At 43.0% G+C, this 18,404-nt stretch overlaps 1 protein-coding gene and 2 pseudogenes across 3 annotated transcripts; 2 read left to right on the top strand and 1 right to left on the bottom strand.

Moving 5' to 3' along the window:
- The first annotated feature begins 5,695 nt into the window (after positions 1–5,695).
- LOC311106235 (olfactory receptor 52K1-like) lies at positions 5,696–6,227 on the top strand (annotated as a pseudogene). Its single transcript has one exon. The product of its transcript is annotated as an olfactory receptor 52K1-like (transcript).
- A 5,803-nt stretch (positions 6,228–12,030) lies between these two features.
- Positions 12,031–12,417, top strand: LOC311106234 (olfactory receptor 4B1-like; annotated as a pseudogene). Its single transcript has one exon. The product of its transcript is annotated as an olfactory receptor 4B1-like (transcript).
- A 4,113-nt stretch (positions 12,418–16,530) lies between these two features.
- On the bottom strand, positions 16,531–18,068 carry or40a1 (odorant receptor, family 40, subfamily A, member 1; the record flags this gene model as incomplete). Its single annotated transcript, XM_084148533.1, has 2 exons — positions 16,531–16,697; positions 17,270–18,068. The coding sequence occupies 2 exons, from the start codon at positions 18,066–18,068 to the stop codon at positions 16,531–16,533; spliced, it is 966 nt and encodes a 321-aa protein (XP_084004659.1).
- Positions 18,069–18,404: the final 336 nt, after the last annotated feature.

Below are 18,404 nucleotides of genomic sequence, written 5' to 3'. Positions count from 1 at the left end.
ACGGTCTGATATACCACGGCTTTCAGCCAATCAGCATTCAGGGCTCAAACCACCCGGTTTATAAGTAAGCAATAAGGCCCGAGGGGGTGTGGTATTTCAGTTATAATGGCCTCGAAGCCGGTGTTTGGAGGATATATTGACAATATATCCTCCAAATACCAGCTTCTACGGCATTATCACTTAATTGGGCCAACTTTTAGAATTCTGAATATTGTTCTAATTCTAGACATTCATTTACATAGCATTGTTTAAATATTTCCTGCATATATGTAATGTTAATTAGGCGCTAACATGGCTGCCATATAATTAAGTTGTGGCAGGGCTTGAAAACTATTACAGACTACAAAGGGAAGCAGAGCCGCGAGCTCCCCAGTAACACAAGAATTCCAGACGAGCTAAACCACTTCTATGCTCGCTTCGAGGCAAGCAACACTGAAGCATGCATGAGAGCACCAGCTGTTCTGGATGACTATGTGATCACGCTCTCCGTAGCCGATGTGAGTAAGACGTTTAAGCAGGTCAACATTCACAAGGCTGCAGGGCCAGACAGATTACCAGGACGTGTACTCCAAGCATGTGCTGACCAACTGGCAAGTGTCTTCACTGACATTTTCAACATGTCCCTGACTGAGTCTGTAATACCAACATGTTTCAAGCAGACCACCATAGTCCCCATGCCAAAGGACTCTAAGATAACCTGCCTAAATGACTACTGACCCGTAGCACTGACGTCTGTAGCCATGAAGTGCTTTGAAAGGCTGGTCATGGCTCACATCAACACCATTATCCCAGAAACCCTAGACCCTCTCCAATTTGCATACCGCCCCAACATATCCACAGATGACGCAATCTCTATTGCACTCCACACTGCCCTTTCCCACCTGAACAAGAGGAACACCTACGTGAGAATGCTATTCATTGACTACAGCTCAGCATTCAACACCATAGTGCCCGCAAAGCTCATCACTAAGCTAAGGATCCTGGGACTAAACACCTCCCTCTGCAACTGGATCCTGGACTTCCTGACGGGCCGCCCCCAGGTGGTAAGGGTAGGTAACAACACATCTGCCACACTGATCCTCAACATGGGGGCCCCTCAGGGGTGCGTGCTCAGTCCCCTCCTGTACTCCCTGTTCACCCATGACTGCATGGCCAGGCACGACTCCAACACCATCCTTAAGTTTGCCGACGACACAACAGTGGTAGGCCTGATCACCGACAATGATGAGACAGCCTATAGGGAGGAGGTCAGAGACCTGGCCGTGTGGTGCCAGGATAACAACCTCTCCCTCAACGTGACCAAGACAAAGGAGATGATTGTGGACTACAGGAAAAAAAAGAGGACTGAGCACGCCCCCATTCTCATCGACGGGGCTGTAGTGGAACAGGTTGAGAGCTTCAAGTTCCTTGGTGTCCACATCACCAACTAACTATCATGGTCCAAACACACCAAGACAGTCGTGAAGAGGGCACGACAAAGCCTATTCCCCCTCAGGAGACTGAAAAGATTTGGCATGGGTCCTCAGATCCTCAAAAAATTATACAGCTGCACCATCGAGAGCATCCTGACTGGTTGCATCACCGCCTGGTATGGCAACTGCTTGGCCTCCGACCGCAAGGCACTACAGAGGGTAGTGTGTACGGCCCAGTACATCACTGGGGCCAAGCTTCCTGCCATCCAGGACCTCTATACCAGGCGGTGTCAGAGGAAGGCCCTCAAAATTGTCAAAGACTCCAGCCACCCTAGTCATAGACTGTTCTCTCTGGTACCGCACGTCAAGCGGTACCGGAGTGCCAAGTCTAGGTCCAAAAGACTTCTCAACAGCTTCTACCCCCAAGCCATAAGACTCCTGAACAGCTAATCATGGCTACCCAGACTATTTGCACTGCCCCCCCCCCCCCACCCCATCTTTTTACGCTGCTGCTACTCTGTTAATTATTTATGCATAGTCACTTTAACTCTACCCACATGTACATATTACTTCAACTACCTCAACTAGCCGGTGCCCCCGCACATTGACTCTGCACCGGTACCCCCCTGTATACATAGCCTCCCTACTGTTATTATATTTTACTTCTGCTCTTTTTTTCTCAACACTTTTTTGTTGTTTTATTCTACTTTTTTATTAAAAATAAATGCACTGTTGGTTAAGGGCTGTAAGTAAGCATTTCACTGTAATGTCTGCACCTGTTGTATTCGGCGCATGTGGCCAATACATTTTGATTTGATTTGATTTGATTAAGTAGGCCAGAACCAGCTGCTATCGCATTGGTGCCTATGAGAGAGCCCAACTCTCTAAATACATGGCTCTGGACAAATATAATGTGTAATACCCTCAGTGCCATCATATTCCAATCATTCAGAATAGTTTGATTTAGCAACCACTGAAAGCCTAGCATTTTCTTTCTTCATTAGGGACAATATCCATCCATTTTCATGTTTTGGACGGTAGGAAAATTATTATTATGTGGATGTATTCAAATCTCAGTTTGATATCAAGGATAGGGTTGGTTGTTGGGTCTCTACCCAGGAAGTTCTCAGGTGAACTAACCAGGTATAAATATCCCATGCCATCATAGAGAGGAGGATAGCCATTGGATTTCCAGATGAGCTCATCCAAAGGAATGATGTAGCTGTCTTAGAGGTCCAGATATACAACTGTATCATCTCACTGTGTGCCTATACAGTACATGCAGTACTGCTGGTGTACAGCAATCTTTAAGTCATACCACAGATTCTTAATTGGATTGAGATCTGGGCTTTGACTAGGCCATTCCAAGACATTTAAATGTTTCCCCTTAAACCACTCGAGTGTTGCTTTAGCAGTATGCTTAGGGTCATTGTCCTGCTGGAAGGTGAACCTCCGTCCCAGTCTCAAATCTCTGGAAGACTGAAACAGCTTTCCCTCAAGAATTTCCCTGTATTTAGCGCCATCCATCAGTCCCAGTCCCTGCCGATGAAAAACATCCCCACAGCATGATGCTGCCACCACCATACTTCACTGTGGGGATGGTGTTCTCGGGGTGATGAGAGGTGTTTGGTTTGCGCCAGACATAGCGTTTTCCTTGATGGCCAAAAAGCTCAATTTTAGTCTTATCTGACCAGAGTACCTTCTTTCATATGTTTGGGGAGTCTCCCACATGGCTTTTGGCGAACACCAAACTTGTTTGCTTATTTTTTCTTTAAGCAATGACTTTTTTCTGGCCACTCTTCCGTAAAAAGCCCAGCTCTGTGTAGTGTACGGCTTAAAGTGGTCCTATGGACAGATACTCCAATCTCCGCTGTGGAGCTTTGCAGCTCATTCAGGGTTATCTTTGATCTCTTTGTTGCCTCTCTGATTGATGCTCTCCTTGCCTGGTCCGTGGGTTTTAGTGGGCGGCCCTCTCTTGGCAGGTTTGTTGTGGTGCGATATTCTTTCAATTTTTTTATAATGGATTTAATGGTGCTCCGTGGGATGTTCAATGTTTCTGATATTTTTTTATATCCCAACACTGATCTGTACTTCTCCACAACTTTGTCCCTGACCTGTTTGGAGAGCTCCTTGGTCTTCATGGTGCCACTTGCTTGGTGGTGCCCGTTGCTTAGTGGTGTTGCAGACTCTGGGGCCTTTCAGAACAGGTGTATATATACTGAGATCATGTGACAGATCATGTGACACTTAAATTGCACACAGGTGGACTTTATTTAACTAATTATGTGACTTCGGAAGGTAATTGGTTGCACCAGATCTTATTTAGGGGCTTCATAGCAAAGGGGGTGAATACATATGCACACACCACTTTTCCGTTATTTATTATTTAGATTTTTTTTTATTTCACTTCACCAATTTGGACTATTTTGTGTACAGTGGGGAAAAAAAGTATTTAGTCAGCCACCAATTGTGCAAGTTCTCCCACTTAAAAAGATGAGAGAGGCCTGTAATTTTCATCATAGGTACACGTCAACTATGACAGACAAATTGAGGAAAAAAATTCCAGACAATCACATTGTAGGATTTTTAATGAATTTATTTGCAAATTGTGGTGGAAAATAAGTATTTGGTCACCTACAAACAAGCAAGATTTCTGGCTCTCACAGACCTGTAACTTCTTCTTTAAGAGGCTCCTCTGTCCTCCACTTGTTACCTGTATTAATGGCACCTGTTTGAACTTGTTATCAGTATAAAAGACACCTGTTCACAACCTCAAACAGTCACACTCCAAACTCCACTATGGCGAAGACCAAAGAGCTGTCAAAGGACACCAGAAACAAAATTGTAGACCTGCACCAGGCTGGGAAGACTGAATCTGCAATAGGTAAGCAGCTTGGTTTGAAGAAATCAACTGTGGGAGCAATTATTAGGAAATGGAAGACATACAAGACCACTGATAATCTCCCTCAATCTGGGGCTCCACGCAAGATCTCACCCCGTGGGGTCAAAATTATCACAAGAACGGTGAGCAAAAATCCCAGAACCACACGGGGGGACCTAGTGAATGACCTGCAGAGAGCTGGGACCAAAGTAACAAAGCCTACCATCAGTAACACACTACGCCGCCAGGGACTCAAATCCTGCAGTGCAAGACGTATCCCCCTGCTTAAGCCAGTACATGTCCAGGCCCGTCTGAAGTTTGCTAGAGTGCATTTGGATGATCCAGAAGAGGATTGGGAGAATGTCATATGAAACCAAAATAGAACTTTTTGGTAAAAACTCAACTCGTCGTGTTTGGAGGACAAAGAATGCTGAGTTGCATCCAAAGAACACCATACCTACTGTGAAGCATGGGGGTGGAAACATCATGCTTTGGGGCTGTTTTTCTGCAAAGGGACCAGGACGACTGATCCGTGTAAAGGAAAGAATGAATGGGGCCATGTATCGTGAGATTTTGAGTGAAAACCTCCTTCCGTCAGCAAGGGCATTGAAGATGAAACGTGGCTGAGTCTTTCAGCATGACAATGATCCCAAACACACCGCCCGGGCAACGAAGGAGTGGCTTCGTACGAAGCATTTCAATGTCCTGGAGTGGCCTAGCCAGTCTCCAGATCTCAACCCCATAGAAAATCTTGGAGGGAGTTGAAAGTCTGTGTTGCCCAGCGACAGCCCCAAAACATCACTGCTCTAGAGGAGATCTGCATGGAGGAATGGGCCAAAATACCAGCAACAGTGTGTGACAACCTTGTGAAGACTTACAGAAAACGTTTGACCTGTGTCATTGCCAACAAAGGGTATATAACAAAGTATTGAGAAACTTTTGTTATTGACTAAATACTTATTTTCCACCATAATTTGTAAATCAATTCATTAAAAATCCTACAATGTGATTTTCTGGAATTTTTTTCCTCATTTTGTCTATCCTAGTTGACTTGTACCTATGATGAAAATTACAGGCCTCTCTCATCTTTTTAAGTGGGAGAACTTGCACAATTGGTGGCTGACTAAATACTTTTTTTCCCCACTGTATGTCCATTACATGAAATCCAAATAAAAATCTATTTAAATTACTGGTTGTAATACAACAAAATAGGAAAAACACCTAGGGGGATGAATACTTTTCCAAGGCACTGTACCTTCTGATTTGCAACCTTGCTGTAGTTGATATTCTGTACAGCTCCAGTGCCAGTCCAACTATGATTGGTGTGCTGGTAGCTGGTTCTAAAACCATAGCTCATGTGCCATGCTTCATTCAGATGTTTGTTTTCCACCTCAGGGGCGTAATGGAGATGTTTGCTATCTCTGTCATGGATTTTGATCATTTTATTGCTATCTCTAGTCCACTTAGGTGTCAAAGTATCCTCACCAATGTTGGTACTCTGGTTGTGACCTGTGCTCTGTGGGTGGTTGCCTTTGCCTTTGTGACTGCTATTCCTCTCCCTTACTCCCAATCAACCCTTAAATACACCTTCTGTGATTATGCTGCTTTAGTTAGAGCCACTTGTGTCAATCCCAGCTACTATTTCAATATGATAACCATCGTCACCTTCTTTCTCGTGTTTGGCACATTCTGTTTTATTTGGCTGTCCTACGTATGGATAATATTTAGTGGTAGTTTGCTCTTACGTTCCTTTATTTGTACGTATGGTCTTGACCAGGTTAAGTGTGGTACTGACCCTGGAAGAGTGTCATGGCTTGATGATCGGGGCTATTCTTGGGCCCTCTCTTGTGAATCCCTTTGTGTACTGTTTAAGAACCAAAGAGATCAAAAACAAAATGTTGAAGATGTTTAACAAAGTTCAGCCCACTGAATAAAAAAAAGGTTTATTTAAGTTATCTCTTTGTTGTGTAGGTTACTGTATGAGTGAATGTGTAGAAACGTGTCTGTTACCGTGCTCTGCAGAAGCATGCTGGCCTATGTTTTCATTGCACGCTTACTATATTCTCTATTGGCAAGAGCAGACATGAGCTATAACTCAATACAAATCGGATGTCAAATCCCCTGTTAATATATTAAAATGTAAGAAAAATATCAATATTAATTATAGATAGGCTGTGTTAGAGAAACAATTCACAGCATATTGAGTATGTTCTAACCCGTGCTCAATATGTGCACTATGGACACTGCGCTCGAAAAACAATAGGAACACAACCAAAAGGAGACCAGTCACTTATAACCCAAGCTACTATTTCACCCACATTATCAGTAGTGGGAGAATAACACTGCATATTAACTCCACATGAAAAGTAGGAGCATGTATCCTCTTGACCGGTCCAGTATCAGCCCCTTCACTTGCTTTCATGTTTGCGTCAGCCTTCTGTCAGGTGGCCTAACTCGGATGAATGATGTTGGGACATCTGTCTCTTCAGATTACACTCAAAATCGTCAACACATCATTAACCTAGCTCAATTAGCTGTGGGAACACCTGAGCAGTGCTACGGTGCTAGCCGTCACTCCTACAGTATCTGTGGTTTCATTTCAGACTAACATGTTTACTCTCACAACTGAATGATGGATGCAACACTGCACACTTATTTTGTAGTATACTTTATAAAGAGTAAATAAATGCCACTTACGATTTAGTTTATTCAACCTAGGCATTACACATAGATTGTGTGATATCTTAGATTTTTTCTGAGAAACTATTAAATTGCAATATCATATAATATATGCCTTTTAGCAGATGCTTTTACCGAACTCACTGTCCTGGCGTTGCAGCGTTCCATGCTCTACCAACTGAGCTACAGTGGAATGGTGTTCATTTTCTTACAATAAATGACCAGTTTTATTTTGTTTTTATACATCACATTACATCTACTGTAAGTCATTTAGCAGACACAATATCCTGTATGACTGGCTAAAATGAAAATCCTCCCTGTCTCGGCCTAGTCCCTGCCCCTGGAGTGATTGAAGGAGTCATTAGTCAGTTAATATTCCATTATCTCATGTGTAATTGAAAATCTCAGGACACTAACGGCATGGGCTGCTTTTAGGCCTGACAGCATTAGTCTAATTATTTACTTTGGGAGGAATTGATGCATATAGTAAAACAAAGCAGGACTGTTCTTTCTGACCTGCAAACAACTTAATATGACATGGTGGCCATAATTCAGACTTCAATACATTGTTGTGGTCATGATAAAGACATCTTAATCTGGTTGTAAATTGGTTACCTGAAGTCACATGCCATTTTTTATCAGAAAATAATGTAATTATAATGTTGCAAAAGCTGACTGCAGCACAAATGTTTTTACACTCACATAGTTTGGATATTAGTTATCAATGTAAAATTAGTGTTCCCCATTGACATTGGTTCTCTTTCAATTATTCGTTTAGATATCTCACATGTGGGGGTCTGCTAGGATCGCCTCTTCTCTCGGAAGTACGTATCTTAAGAGTCTGTTGGAGACAGACAGGTAGAATGGCGAATGAGGTGAGAACCTCACTTCCATAAAAGTAGCCACTCTCCCGCTGTCACACCCTGGCTATGGGACTCTAGTTGTTGAGCCAGGGTGTGTTTGTTCTATGTGGTGTGTTTCTATGTTGGGGGTTCTAGTTCGTCTATTTCTATGTTTTGCCTGAGTGACTCCCAATCAGAGGCAACGAGTGTCAGCTGTTGGCTGGTTGTCTCTGATTGGGAGCCATATTTAAACTGTCTGTTTTCCCTTTGTGTTTGTGGGTTTTTGTTCCGTGTCGGTATTTGTTACCGTTGGACGTTACGAGTCGTTTGTTGTATTGGTCGTGCTTTATTAAATAAAGTCTAACATGTTCGTTCAACACGCTGCGCATTGGTCTACTTCTCTCCCTGACGGTCGTGACACCCGCCCTCTTGTTATTCTCGGTTCTCTTCCTCACGAAGATACCTCTTTGCCTGCTTAACTGCTCACAAGTGAACTGTGAAGGATATTGCTGCTGAGCGTAGGTGTTCAGACCCTGTCGAGAAGTTGAGTTCTAACCGGAAGGTTTTTGCTTGCGTGTAGAAATGACTTTTCTACTTCTCAGTCTCCGTTGGTAGCTAGCAATTGAGACTTGGTGAGCCATGCTGCAAGGCTTAAGCTAAGAAACAAGCTAACCTCAACACGGTAGCATTAATGGCTCCCTTCTCTCATCTAGTTTAACCTACGTACACCCATTGTGTTAACTAGCCTTCACGTTGCCATCGGTCGTGGGAGCATCACGATGCCATCGGTCGCGGGAGCACTCTTTCTGTAGGCGAACTCGGTCACATGGTTTCTTTCAACCAGCACTAAGCTAGTCACAGCATACCTTCACCACGAGGTCGCATTCACCATGAGGTCATTGCTAGCTAGCTAGCTAACAACCCACAAGCCTCGCTATATAGCGTTTTACGGTGCTCAATATTGGTAGCTGTTAGCTGCAATGCTTTTAACTAGCTAGATTGGTATGCTGTTTACACAAGCCAGTATTTGCTAGCCACCAGCCGCAAGGCTTCTAACTAGCTAGCCTACGCCGTCTACACATTGTTCTCACAACAGGCTTTGCTCGGTGCCCCTTGCAAGCCTTGTCCCTCGCAATGGCCACCGCTATCCCATCCCAGGACGAACCTATCGCAGCACGCGAATCCTCACGTTCTTGTGCTTGCGGCTCCCTGATTGTGGGGAAATATTACCACCCTCTATGCTACAGGAAAAAAAAGAGGACTGAGCACGCCCCCATTCTCATCGACGGGGCTGTAGTGGAACAGGTTGAGAGCTTCAAGTTCCTTGGTGTCCACATCACCAACGAACTATCATGGTCCAAACACACCAAGACAGTCGTGAAGAGGGCACGACAAAGCCTATTCCCCATCAGGAGACTGAAAATATTTGGCATGGGTCCTCAGATCCTCAAAAAAAATCTACAGCTGCACCATTCGAGAGCATCCTGACCGGTTGCATCACCGCCTGGCATGGCAACTGCTTGGCCTCCGACCGCAAGGCACTACAGAGGGTAGTGCGTACGGCCCAGTACATCACTGGGGCCAAGCTTCCTGCCATCCAGGACCTCTATACCAGGCGGTGTCAGAGGAAGGCCCTCAAAATTGTCAAAGACTTCAGCCACCCTAGTCATAGACTGTTCTCTCTGCTACCGCACGGCAAGCGGTACCGGAGTTCCAAGTCTAGGTCCAAAAGTCTTCTCAACAGACTCCTGAACAGCTAATCATGGCTACCCGGACTATTTGCACTGCCCCCCACCCCCACCCACACCCCCCACCCCATCTTTTTACGCTGTTGCTACTCTGTTAATTATTTATGCATAGTCACTTTAACTCTACCCACATGTACATATAACTTCAACTACCTCAACTAGCCGGTGCCCCCGCACATTGAATTTGTACCTTTACCCCCCTGTATATATAGCCTCCCTACTGTTATTTTATTTTACTTCTGCTCTTTTTTTCTCAACACTTTTTTGTTGTTGTTTTATTTTACTTTTTTTATAAAAAAGAAATGCACTGTTGGTTAAGGGCTGTAGGTAAGCATTTCACTGTAATGTCTGCACCTGTTGTATTCGGCGCATGTGGCCAATAAAATGTAATTTGATTTGATTTGATTTGATCAATTGCTTGGGTATGGAACATCCTCAGGAGGCGATCGAGGACCCAGAGTCCTGTGAGCACTGCTGACTGCTGATGAGCGCAGGCCTGAAGAAGAGGCTTAAATGTGATTCTATCTCGATAGCCCCTCTTGCCTCCGAGCCAACAGCGATAGATGAGGCTCAGCTCAACGCAACTGAGCCCAGTTAGGGTGAGGTTATGGATAGCCTCGACTCCCTCCCCTCCCTGTCTGACGACGTAGTGTCAGGGGAAGGTGAGTTAGGGGATGACGAGGATGACGGTGGGATTAATCTCACGGAGATCCTCAAGATTGCGTAGGAGATTGGTACTGACGACCCCGTTCTCCCACCCTTTCAGCTCTGCAGACCTGATGGCCCCGACAGCAGTGGCTCTGCCCTTCATGTCTGCATGCGGGCCGCGGCTGTTGGTTCCTGCATCTCGCCCCAGCCTCACAGCTGGGAGGAGGCAACAAGCTGGTTTTGCGGGACTGATTTTTCCGGCGACACAGCAGTCTGCCAAAACTCAGCCTGGGCCTGAACCAGGCCAAACCTGTAGGGAAGCAGTCTTACGCTGCAGCCGCAGCAAGGATCCGGCTCTCTATCCCTCCTAAAGGAGGTAAGAAGGGTCGGCCAACCTAGGGTGCAGCCCTGGTGGCTGAGTTGGATAGTGTGCATGGACAAGGGCTCTCTGCCCTACCCTCTCTCTTCGGGTTTAAAGGTTGCTACTCCTACGGTTGCTACTCCTACGGTTGCTACTCCTGCGGTTGCTACTCCTACGGTTGCTACTCCTTCGCAGTAGTGGGAAGGCAGGGCTGTATTAAGCCTAAACCCTACACACTTTTTGTTCCCTCCGAGTGCCTCCCTTCCTCAGGCTCTCCCCCCGGCGCCTTCTCAGGTTTTCAGCCAGGGGCAGAAGTCAGCATGTCAGCCATTCCTCCGGTCTCACCGACACCAGGAGCAGGACGGCTATCTGTATTTCGCCATCCACCGTGGCCCTTTTCTCCCTGCCTATGGTCTTTTTTCCTCTGACTGCAATGGCACGAGCTATCACAGTCAAGCCAGTTATGGTGTGCGGCGCTCCGGTTTTCCCACCAGAGGGCGCTGCTACTCTGTACGACAGGCAGGGGAACCCTAACCACTCCGCTCCCCCGTTCTACAGGAGGACAGGTTTCCAGGTTTCACTGGGAAATTCCCTCAGCCCTTTTTAGGATTCTGAAGGGCATTTTGTTCCTCTACTTAGCAAAGACAAATTGGCTCTGTTATAGAGAACAATCTCCATTGAGCAAGAGATCAGTCTGTATAGTTATGCCTTACTTTACTTTCTGGATCTTAGGGAAAAGGGGGGAGGGGAGTGGAGTTTATTTTACTGCAATTCATGCAACCGGTCTTCTGCCTGCTCTACCTCCCCATCTTAAGGGAGCGAGTGGCTGAGGAACTCTCCTTGCTCTTGACAACCATCCACCATGGAGCACTGCCAAGACAATGAAAAATTCACACCTGTCAGGTGGATGGGTTATCTTGACAAAGGATAAAATGCTCCCTAACAAATTTGTGCATAACATTTGAGAGAAATTAGCTTTTTGTGCGAATGGAATATTTCTGGGATCTTTTATTTCAGCACATGAAACATGGGACCAGCACTTTACATGTTGGGTTTATATTGTTGTTCAGTACAGTTGCTGTTTGTGGGAACTTAATCAGGTTAAGAATGAGTTGCTGTTTGTGGGAACTGTTTGCGGTAGCTGACTTAGGTGAGAGCAATGCACTAATTCCTAACCTGATTAAGACCTTTATTGTTTATTCACAATACATGGCCTATGAAGCATGTCTGGCCAATATGTTCTCTGTGTTCCTCTTTACTACTTTGCCCTTGTTGTTCTGGCATGTGATTGGTTTGTTGCCTCTGAGATGTGATTGGTTTGTTGCCTCTGAGATGTGATTGGTTTGTTGCCTCTGAGATGTGATTGGTTGCTGCCTCTCACACTCTGCTCACTAACACCACCATGTCTGTCATGATTACAGGGATGTGGGTCGTCGATGAGGTCATTGTTAGCACAACCATGGTGCTGGTCACTAGACTGTCTTACTGTAAAGCCATAGTTATTGACAGTTATTTCTGTGATCATTGGCCTTTGTACAGAATGGCCTGCAATGCCAATTCAGCCAATTCCATTATGGCAAAAGTGAATACAGAACCATTCCTTCACGTACCATTAGTTTATATAGTCCTGTCTTATGTGTGTGTTTTACTTACCCTGTATAAAAATGGCTAACTGAAGACTTGTATATCACACCTTCTAGTTGTAGTTATTTTATTTATTTCATTTGTATACATTGCTGCATTGACCTACTCTCTTCACCCCAATGCCAGGATTATCGGTTTGGCTCTAGCTTCGGCGATCCCTCCCATGCTGAATCCAGTCATTTATTTTTTGAATGCTGAGTAAATCAAATGGTTTTGAAGAAAATGCTCAAACAAAACACCTCTAGCATAATACTAATAAATGGATCACATACTGGTACAGTACACAGTACATTTATATATGATGCTATTCACCAGTGTATCTCCAGTGGTAATTGTACATGTTAGCATTCATCACTGTCATAACAGAGTTGCATGTTGTGTAACCAAAACTAATAAGTGAATCAGAGGCTGGATAATGTATGTTTTGGATGTATGATCATATATGGTAATGTATGTTTGGGATGTACGACAATTAATGATAATCTATGTTTTTGTATGTATGATAATGTACGACTATGTACAGTACCAGTCAAAAGTTTGGACACACCTACTCATTCAAAGGTTTTTCTTTATTTTTTACTATTTTCTACATTGTAAAATTCAAAAAAATAAATCACGGAAAAGTTGTGCGTGCATATGTATTCACCCCCTTTGCTATGAAGCCCCTAAATAAGATCTGGTGCAACCAATTACCTTCAGAAGTCACATAATTAGTTAAATAAAGTCCACCTGTGTGCAATCTAAGTGTCTGATCTGTCACATGATATCAGTACACAGTTTGTCTGTGTTTACATACACCTTAGCCAAATACATTTAAACTAAGTTTTTCACAATTCCTGACATTTAATCCTAGTAAAAATTCCCTGTCTTAGGTCAGTTAGGATCACCACTTTATTTTAAGAATGTGAAATGTCAGAATAATAGTAGAGAGAATTATTTATTTCAGCTTTTATTTCTTTCATCACATTCCCGGTGGGTCAGAAGTTTACATACACTCAATTAGTATTTGGTAGGATTGCCTTTAAATTGTTTAACTTGGGTCAAACGTTTCGGGTAGCCTTCCACAAGCTTCCCACAATAAGTTGGGTGAATTTTGGCCCATTCCTCCTGACAGAGCTGGTGAAACTGAGTCAGGTTTCCAGGCCTCCTTGCTCGCACACGCTTTTTCTGTTCTGCCCACACATTTTCTGTAGGATTGAGGTCAGGGCTTTGTGATGGCCACTCCAATGCCTTGACTTTGTTGTCATTAAGCCATTTTATCACAACTTTGGAAGTATGCTTGGGGTCATTGTTCATTTGGAAGACACATTTGCGACCAAGCTTTAACTTCCTGACTGATGTCTTTAGATGTTGCTTCAATATATCCACTTAATTTTCCTTCCTCATGATACCATCTATTTTGTGAAGTGCACCAGTCCCTCCTACAGCAAAGCACCCCCAAAGCATGATGCTGCCACCCCCGTGCTTCACGGTTGGGATGGTGTTCCTCGGCTTGCAAGCATTACCCTTTTTCCTCCAAACATAACGATGGTCATTATGGCCAAACAGTTCTATTTTTGTTTCATCAGACCACAGGACATTTCTCCAGAAAGTACGATCTTTGTCCCCATGTGCAGTTCCAAACCGTAGTCTGGCTTTTTTATGGCGGTTTTGGCCTTGCTGAGCGGCCTTTCAGGTTATGTCGATATAGAACTAATTTTACTGTGGATATAGATACTTTTGCACCTGTTTCCTCCAGCATCTTCACAAGGTCCTTTGCTGTTGTTCTGGGATAGATTTGCACTTTTCACATCAAAATACGTTCATCTCTAGGAGACAGAACGTGTCTCCTTCAAATCAAATTTTATTTGCCAAATGCGCCGAATATAACAGGTGTAGACATTACAGTGAAATGCTTCCTGACAAGCCCTTAACCAACAATGCATATTTTTTTATATAAAAAAGTAAAATACAAAAAAGTGTTAAGTAAAAAACTAAAAGCAAATAACTAAAGAGCAGCAGTAAAATAAAATAACAGTAGGGAGGCTATATACAGGGGTGTATCGGTGCAGAGTAAATGTGCGGGGGCACCGGCTAGTCGAGGTAATTGAGCGGTATGACGGCTGCGTGGTCCCATGTTGTTTATACTTGCTTACTATTGTTTGTACAGATGAACGTGGTACCTTCAGGCATTTGGAAATTGCTTCCAACGATGAACCAGACTTGTGGAGGTCTACAATGTTTTTTCTGAGGTCTTGGCTGATTTCTTTTGATTTTCCCATGATGTCAAGCAAAGAGGCACTGAGTTTGAAGGTAGGCCTTGAAATACATCCACAGGTACACCTCCAATTGACTCAAATAATGTCAATTAGCCTATCAGAAGCTTCTAAAGCCATGACATCATTTTCTGGAATTTTCCAAGCTGTTTAAAGGCGCAGTCAACTTAGTGTATGTAAACTTCTGACCCACTGGAATTGTGATACAGTGAATTATAAGTGAAATAATCTGTCTGTATACAATTGTTGGAAAAATTACTTGTGTCATTCACAAAGTAGATGTCCTAACCGACTTGCCAAAACTATAGTTTGTTAACAAGCAATTTGTGGAGTGGTTGAAAAACGAGTTTTAATGACTCCAACATAAGTGTATGTAAACTTCCAACTTCAACTGTATATATGTATGCATGTATGTGTATGTATGTCTATATATATATATATATGAGCTCCTGAGTGGCGCAGTGCTAACTGTGCCACTAGAGATCCTGGTTCGAATCCAGGCTCTGTCGCAGCCGGCCGCGACCGGGAGACTCATGGGCGCGGCCTGTAAATCACTAACTGTAAGTCGCTCTGGATAAGAGCGTCTGCTAAATGACTAAAATGTAAATGTAATATATATATATATTTGCGGGGAAAAAACAACATATGGGGGATTGGAAGTGATGCAGACAATTGCATTGATGGAAGTTACAATCTATCTGCAATATTAAAGCTCTTCTACCCCCTAAAAAAAATAAAAGAGACCTAGAGAACCTTGGGCTCAAATAGGACTGGCCAATGGTATGGAACAATATTTCTTCTTCATCTAAAAACGTTTCCCATCAGCTGGACCTATTTCACTCCTGAGTGTAAATTTTAAACTCCATGTTACAAATGCTCTTGTTCTGAAATAGGACACTTTCTGCATATGTTTTGGCACTGTCTAACTGTGGATCTCGTTGGAAACATGTCTTTGACGTTTTAGGAAAAATCCTAAATAAGATCCTTCCAATATGCCCTGCTCTAATGCTGTGTCCCCAAACGTGTAACTACACTGCTCTTTGTAGTAGTTCTGTTTATTCACCACAGAAGACAAGAACTGCAGCACTTTGTGTTTTGTTTTTTCTTTTAGATCCTTTAATTGATTTATTTTATTTTGATGTTTTGCCCCCTGCATACTGCTTGTATGTTACCTTATACTAAATATATTAAAAATAAATAAATAATTATTCACAAAAATATATATAAATTGTAGTGATTATAATGCCTATACATGCTTACGAATGCTTAAAAATGTTTACAAATATGTATTCATTAAATGTGTATAGATAATGTATGAATTCTTATTTATGAAATGTATTATAAAGTGTTACTCATTTTACCTGTGAACAGAGCCCTACAGTATGGCTCTGCCTGTGAATATGTGTTAGTGCCATCTACTGGAACTAATGAATGTAAGTTATTTGATTAGAGTTTAACTCTTTCAACGTAAATACCATATCTAGATACTTTGCATTTAAAACTTTACCTCTATACCATAATTGTATGTGATGATCACTGTATGTGACAAATACCTGTACCCACTTATCATGCCCTGCACTGTCAGTTATCAGAATGATTTTACCTGGATATGCTGTACCTTTCTGTTAACAGCTCTATGGTGGTTGCAACATTAATCCTTCCAATAATTAATGTTATTATAATATATAAACACTCCATATTACAGCTGTGGTATATAAACATACATCTGAAAAGCACAAAAAAAAATACATATTTGAAATGAGAAGTTAGAATTGTATTTATTTACCACAATAAAGTATGTTAAATATATTATATGCAAATATGAAGTGTTCAACAGAAGAATAGACAGAAATTGTTTTATTGCAATTATCTTAAGAGTTGGAGTGTTTATAAAACAGTATCAACAAAAAAAATGCTGAAATTAAATAGATACAAAATGTAAGGGGTATGTTGCCTAACTTGGAAACATTTCTTATATCTAGAGTTCTTGAGTTTTTGCTGCAGATTTGAATCCAAACTAAAGATCTGAAAACATAAGATCAACAACTCCACGTAAGGTCTCATTGGTGAGGAGTAACTTTTGTCTTTATGAACAGTTTGACGATTTTCTCCCGCAGTTCCTCTGTCTTTAGGCTGTAGATGATAGGGTTGAGCATGGGTGGCAGGGTAACAGACACAGTGAGGATGGCAGTCAGGAGGTCTGAGGACTGCACCAAGCGCAGGTTACCTAGGAGGGAGGGGACAAACATACACACATCCAGTGGCTTTGAGAAGATTATGAATATTATTAACAGTAAATGATCATATTCAGCAAAAAATAACAAGGAAATTGTGCACTGCGAAATGCTGTATGCTCCCACGTGTCATCTTTTCTTTATTGCATTATTCCCACGTACCTGCAACGAGATAACTCAGATGTGCGGCAGGTAGCCTAGCGGTTAAGAGTTTTGGGCCAGTAACTGAAAGGTTGCTGGTTTGAATCCCCCGAGCTGACTAGGTGAAAAATCTGTCAATGTGCCCTTGAGCAAGGCACTTAGCATCTACTAAAATGCAATGTGCGAGTGCTATTTTGAATTACAATTTCTACAGTACAATATACACACACTTGGGGGCAAATTGTTTCAGAGTCCTCCGTTATACCTGTCCTACACTTAGGGAGCATACAGTTTCCATCAGGTATAAAAGGTGTGGCGAAGAGCACACTAACATTTCGCTGAACCTTTTATACCTGCTGGAAACTGTGAATGTGACGAATACATTTGATTTGATTTCGAAGTGTACAGTCATCCCTGTGTTTACCTAGGACGTAGGCCAGGATGACAGGGAGGTAGTACACCAGGACCAGCAGCAGGTGGGTGAGACAGGTGTGGAAGGCTTTGCCCCGCTGGGTGGTCGAGGCAATCTTCATCACTGCCACCACCACCACAGCATAGGTGAAGATGATGAAGAACAAGGGGCCTAACAGGACAGCCAGAGTTTTCGCTGTCGCTAGTTTCCTGTTGAAAGAGATGTCAGAGCAGGCCAGTCTGTATACAGGGCCGTGCTCACAGCAGCAGCTCCGCACCACCCTGGAGGCACAGTAAGACAGCCTAGAGGCCAGGGCGACAGGGAAGACCTCCAGGAAGAAGGCCAGGGTCCAGATCCCTAGCAGGATGAGCAGCATCCTCAGGTTGGTGTTGATAGTGAGGTAACGCAGAGGGAAACAGATGGCTATCACACGATCGTACGCTAAGAGAGCCAGGGAGAAGGACTCCATGTCACCAAATAAATGCATGAAGAACATCTGAGAAAAACAGGTCCCAAAGGAGACATAGTTCAGATTGAACACAAACACCGGCACCATCTGGGGGATGATAACACTGTTCAAAGAGATGTCCACCACGGCTAAATTGCACACTGCAATATATTTTGGATTTTGAAGGCTTGGGTTCATAATGAAGACTGCTAACAGAACAAAGTTACCCATTAGAGTGATTATGTATATTATAGATAGAGCTAGGATGAGGTAGTTCTTATTGCCCAGTGTGTGGAAAGCTGTGATGTAGAATCCATCATCTGATGATTCCGTTCCATTGTAAAGGAGCACAGAAAAACCCATTTGAGGGGCCTCTGTGTGTCTGTAAAAGAAAACATACAGATTACTGAAATGGAAAATCTATCAAAATCCATACATTTTCCGAAGATACAAAATTAAGTTCTAAACCAAACATTCACCAAGGCAAGACCATCTCAAACTAAATAACCTTCCTGGTCATTTTACACCTTCCTGAAACTATTTTACAATAATACTGAACACCAATTGTACCTCTGCTTTTAACAACGTTTTGTAAGCAGTCTCTGTGTGAATTGAAGGACAATTAGACAAATCCACCGTTATAAAGAGTTGTGGTAAAGAATGTAATCGTCATTTGGGTTTAATTAAAGTGAGAAAACA

This window comes from Coregonus lavaretus (assembly GCF_964263955.1).
Source record: "Coregonus lavaretus genome assembly, chromosome: 30".
NCBI classification, from domain to species: domain Eukaryota; kingdom Metazoa; phylum Chordata; class Actinopteri; order Salmoniformes; family Salmonidae; genus Coregonus; species Coregonus lavaretus.
Note: the sequence above shows the minus strand (reverse complement) of the source record. Positions and strands in the feature narration are given on the sequence as shown.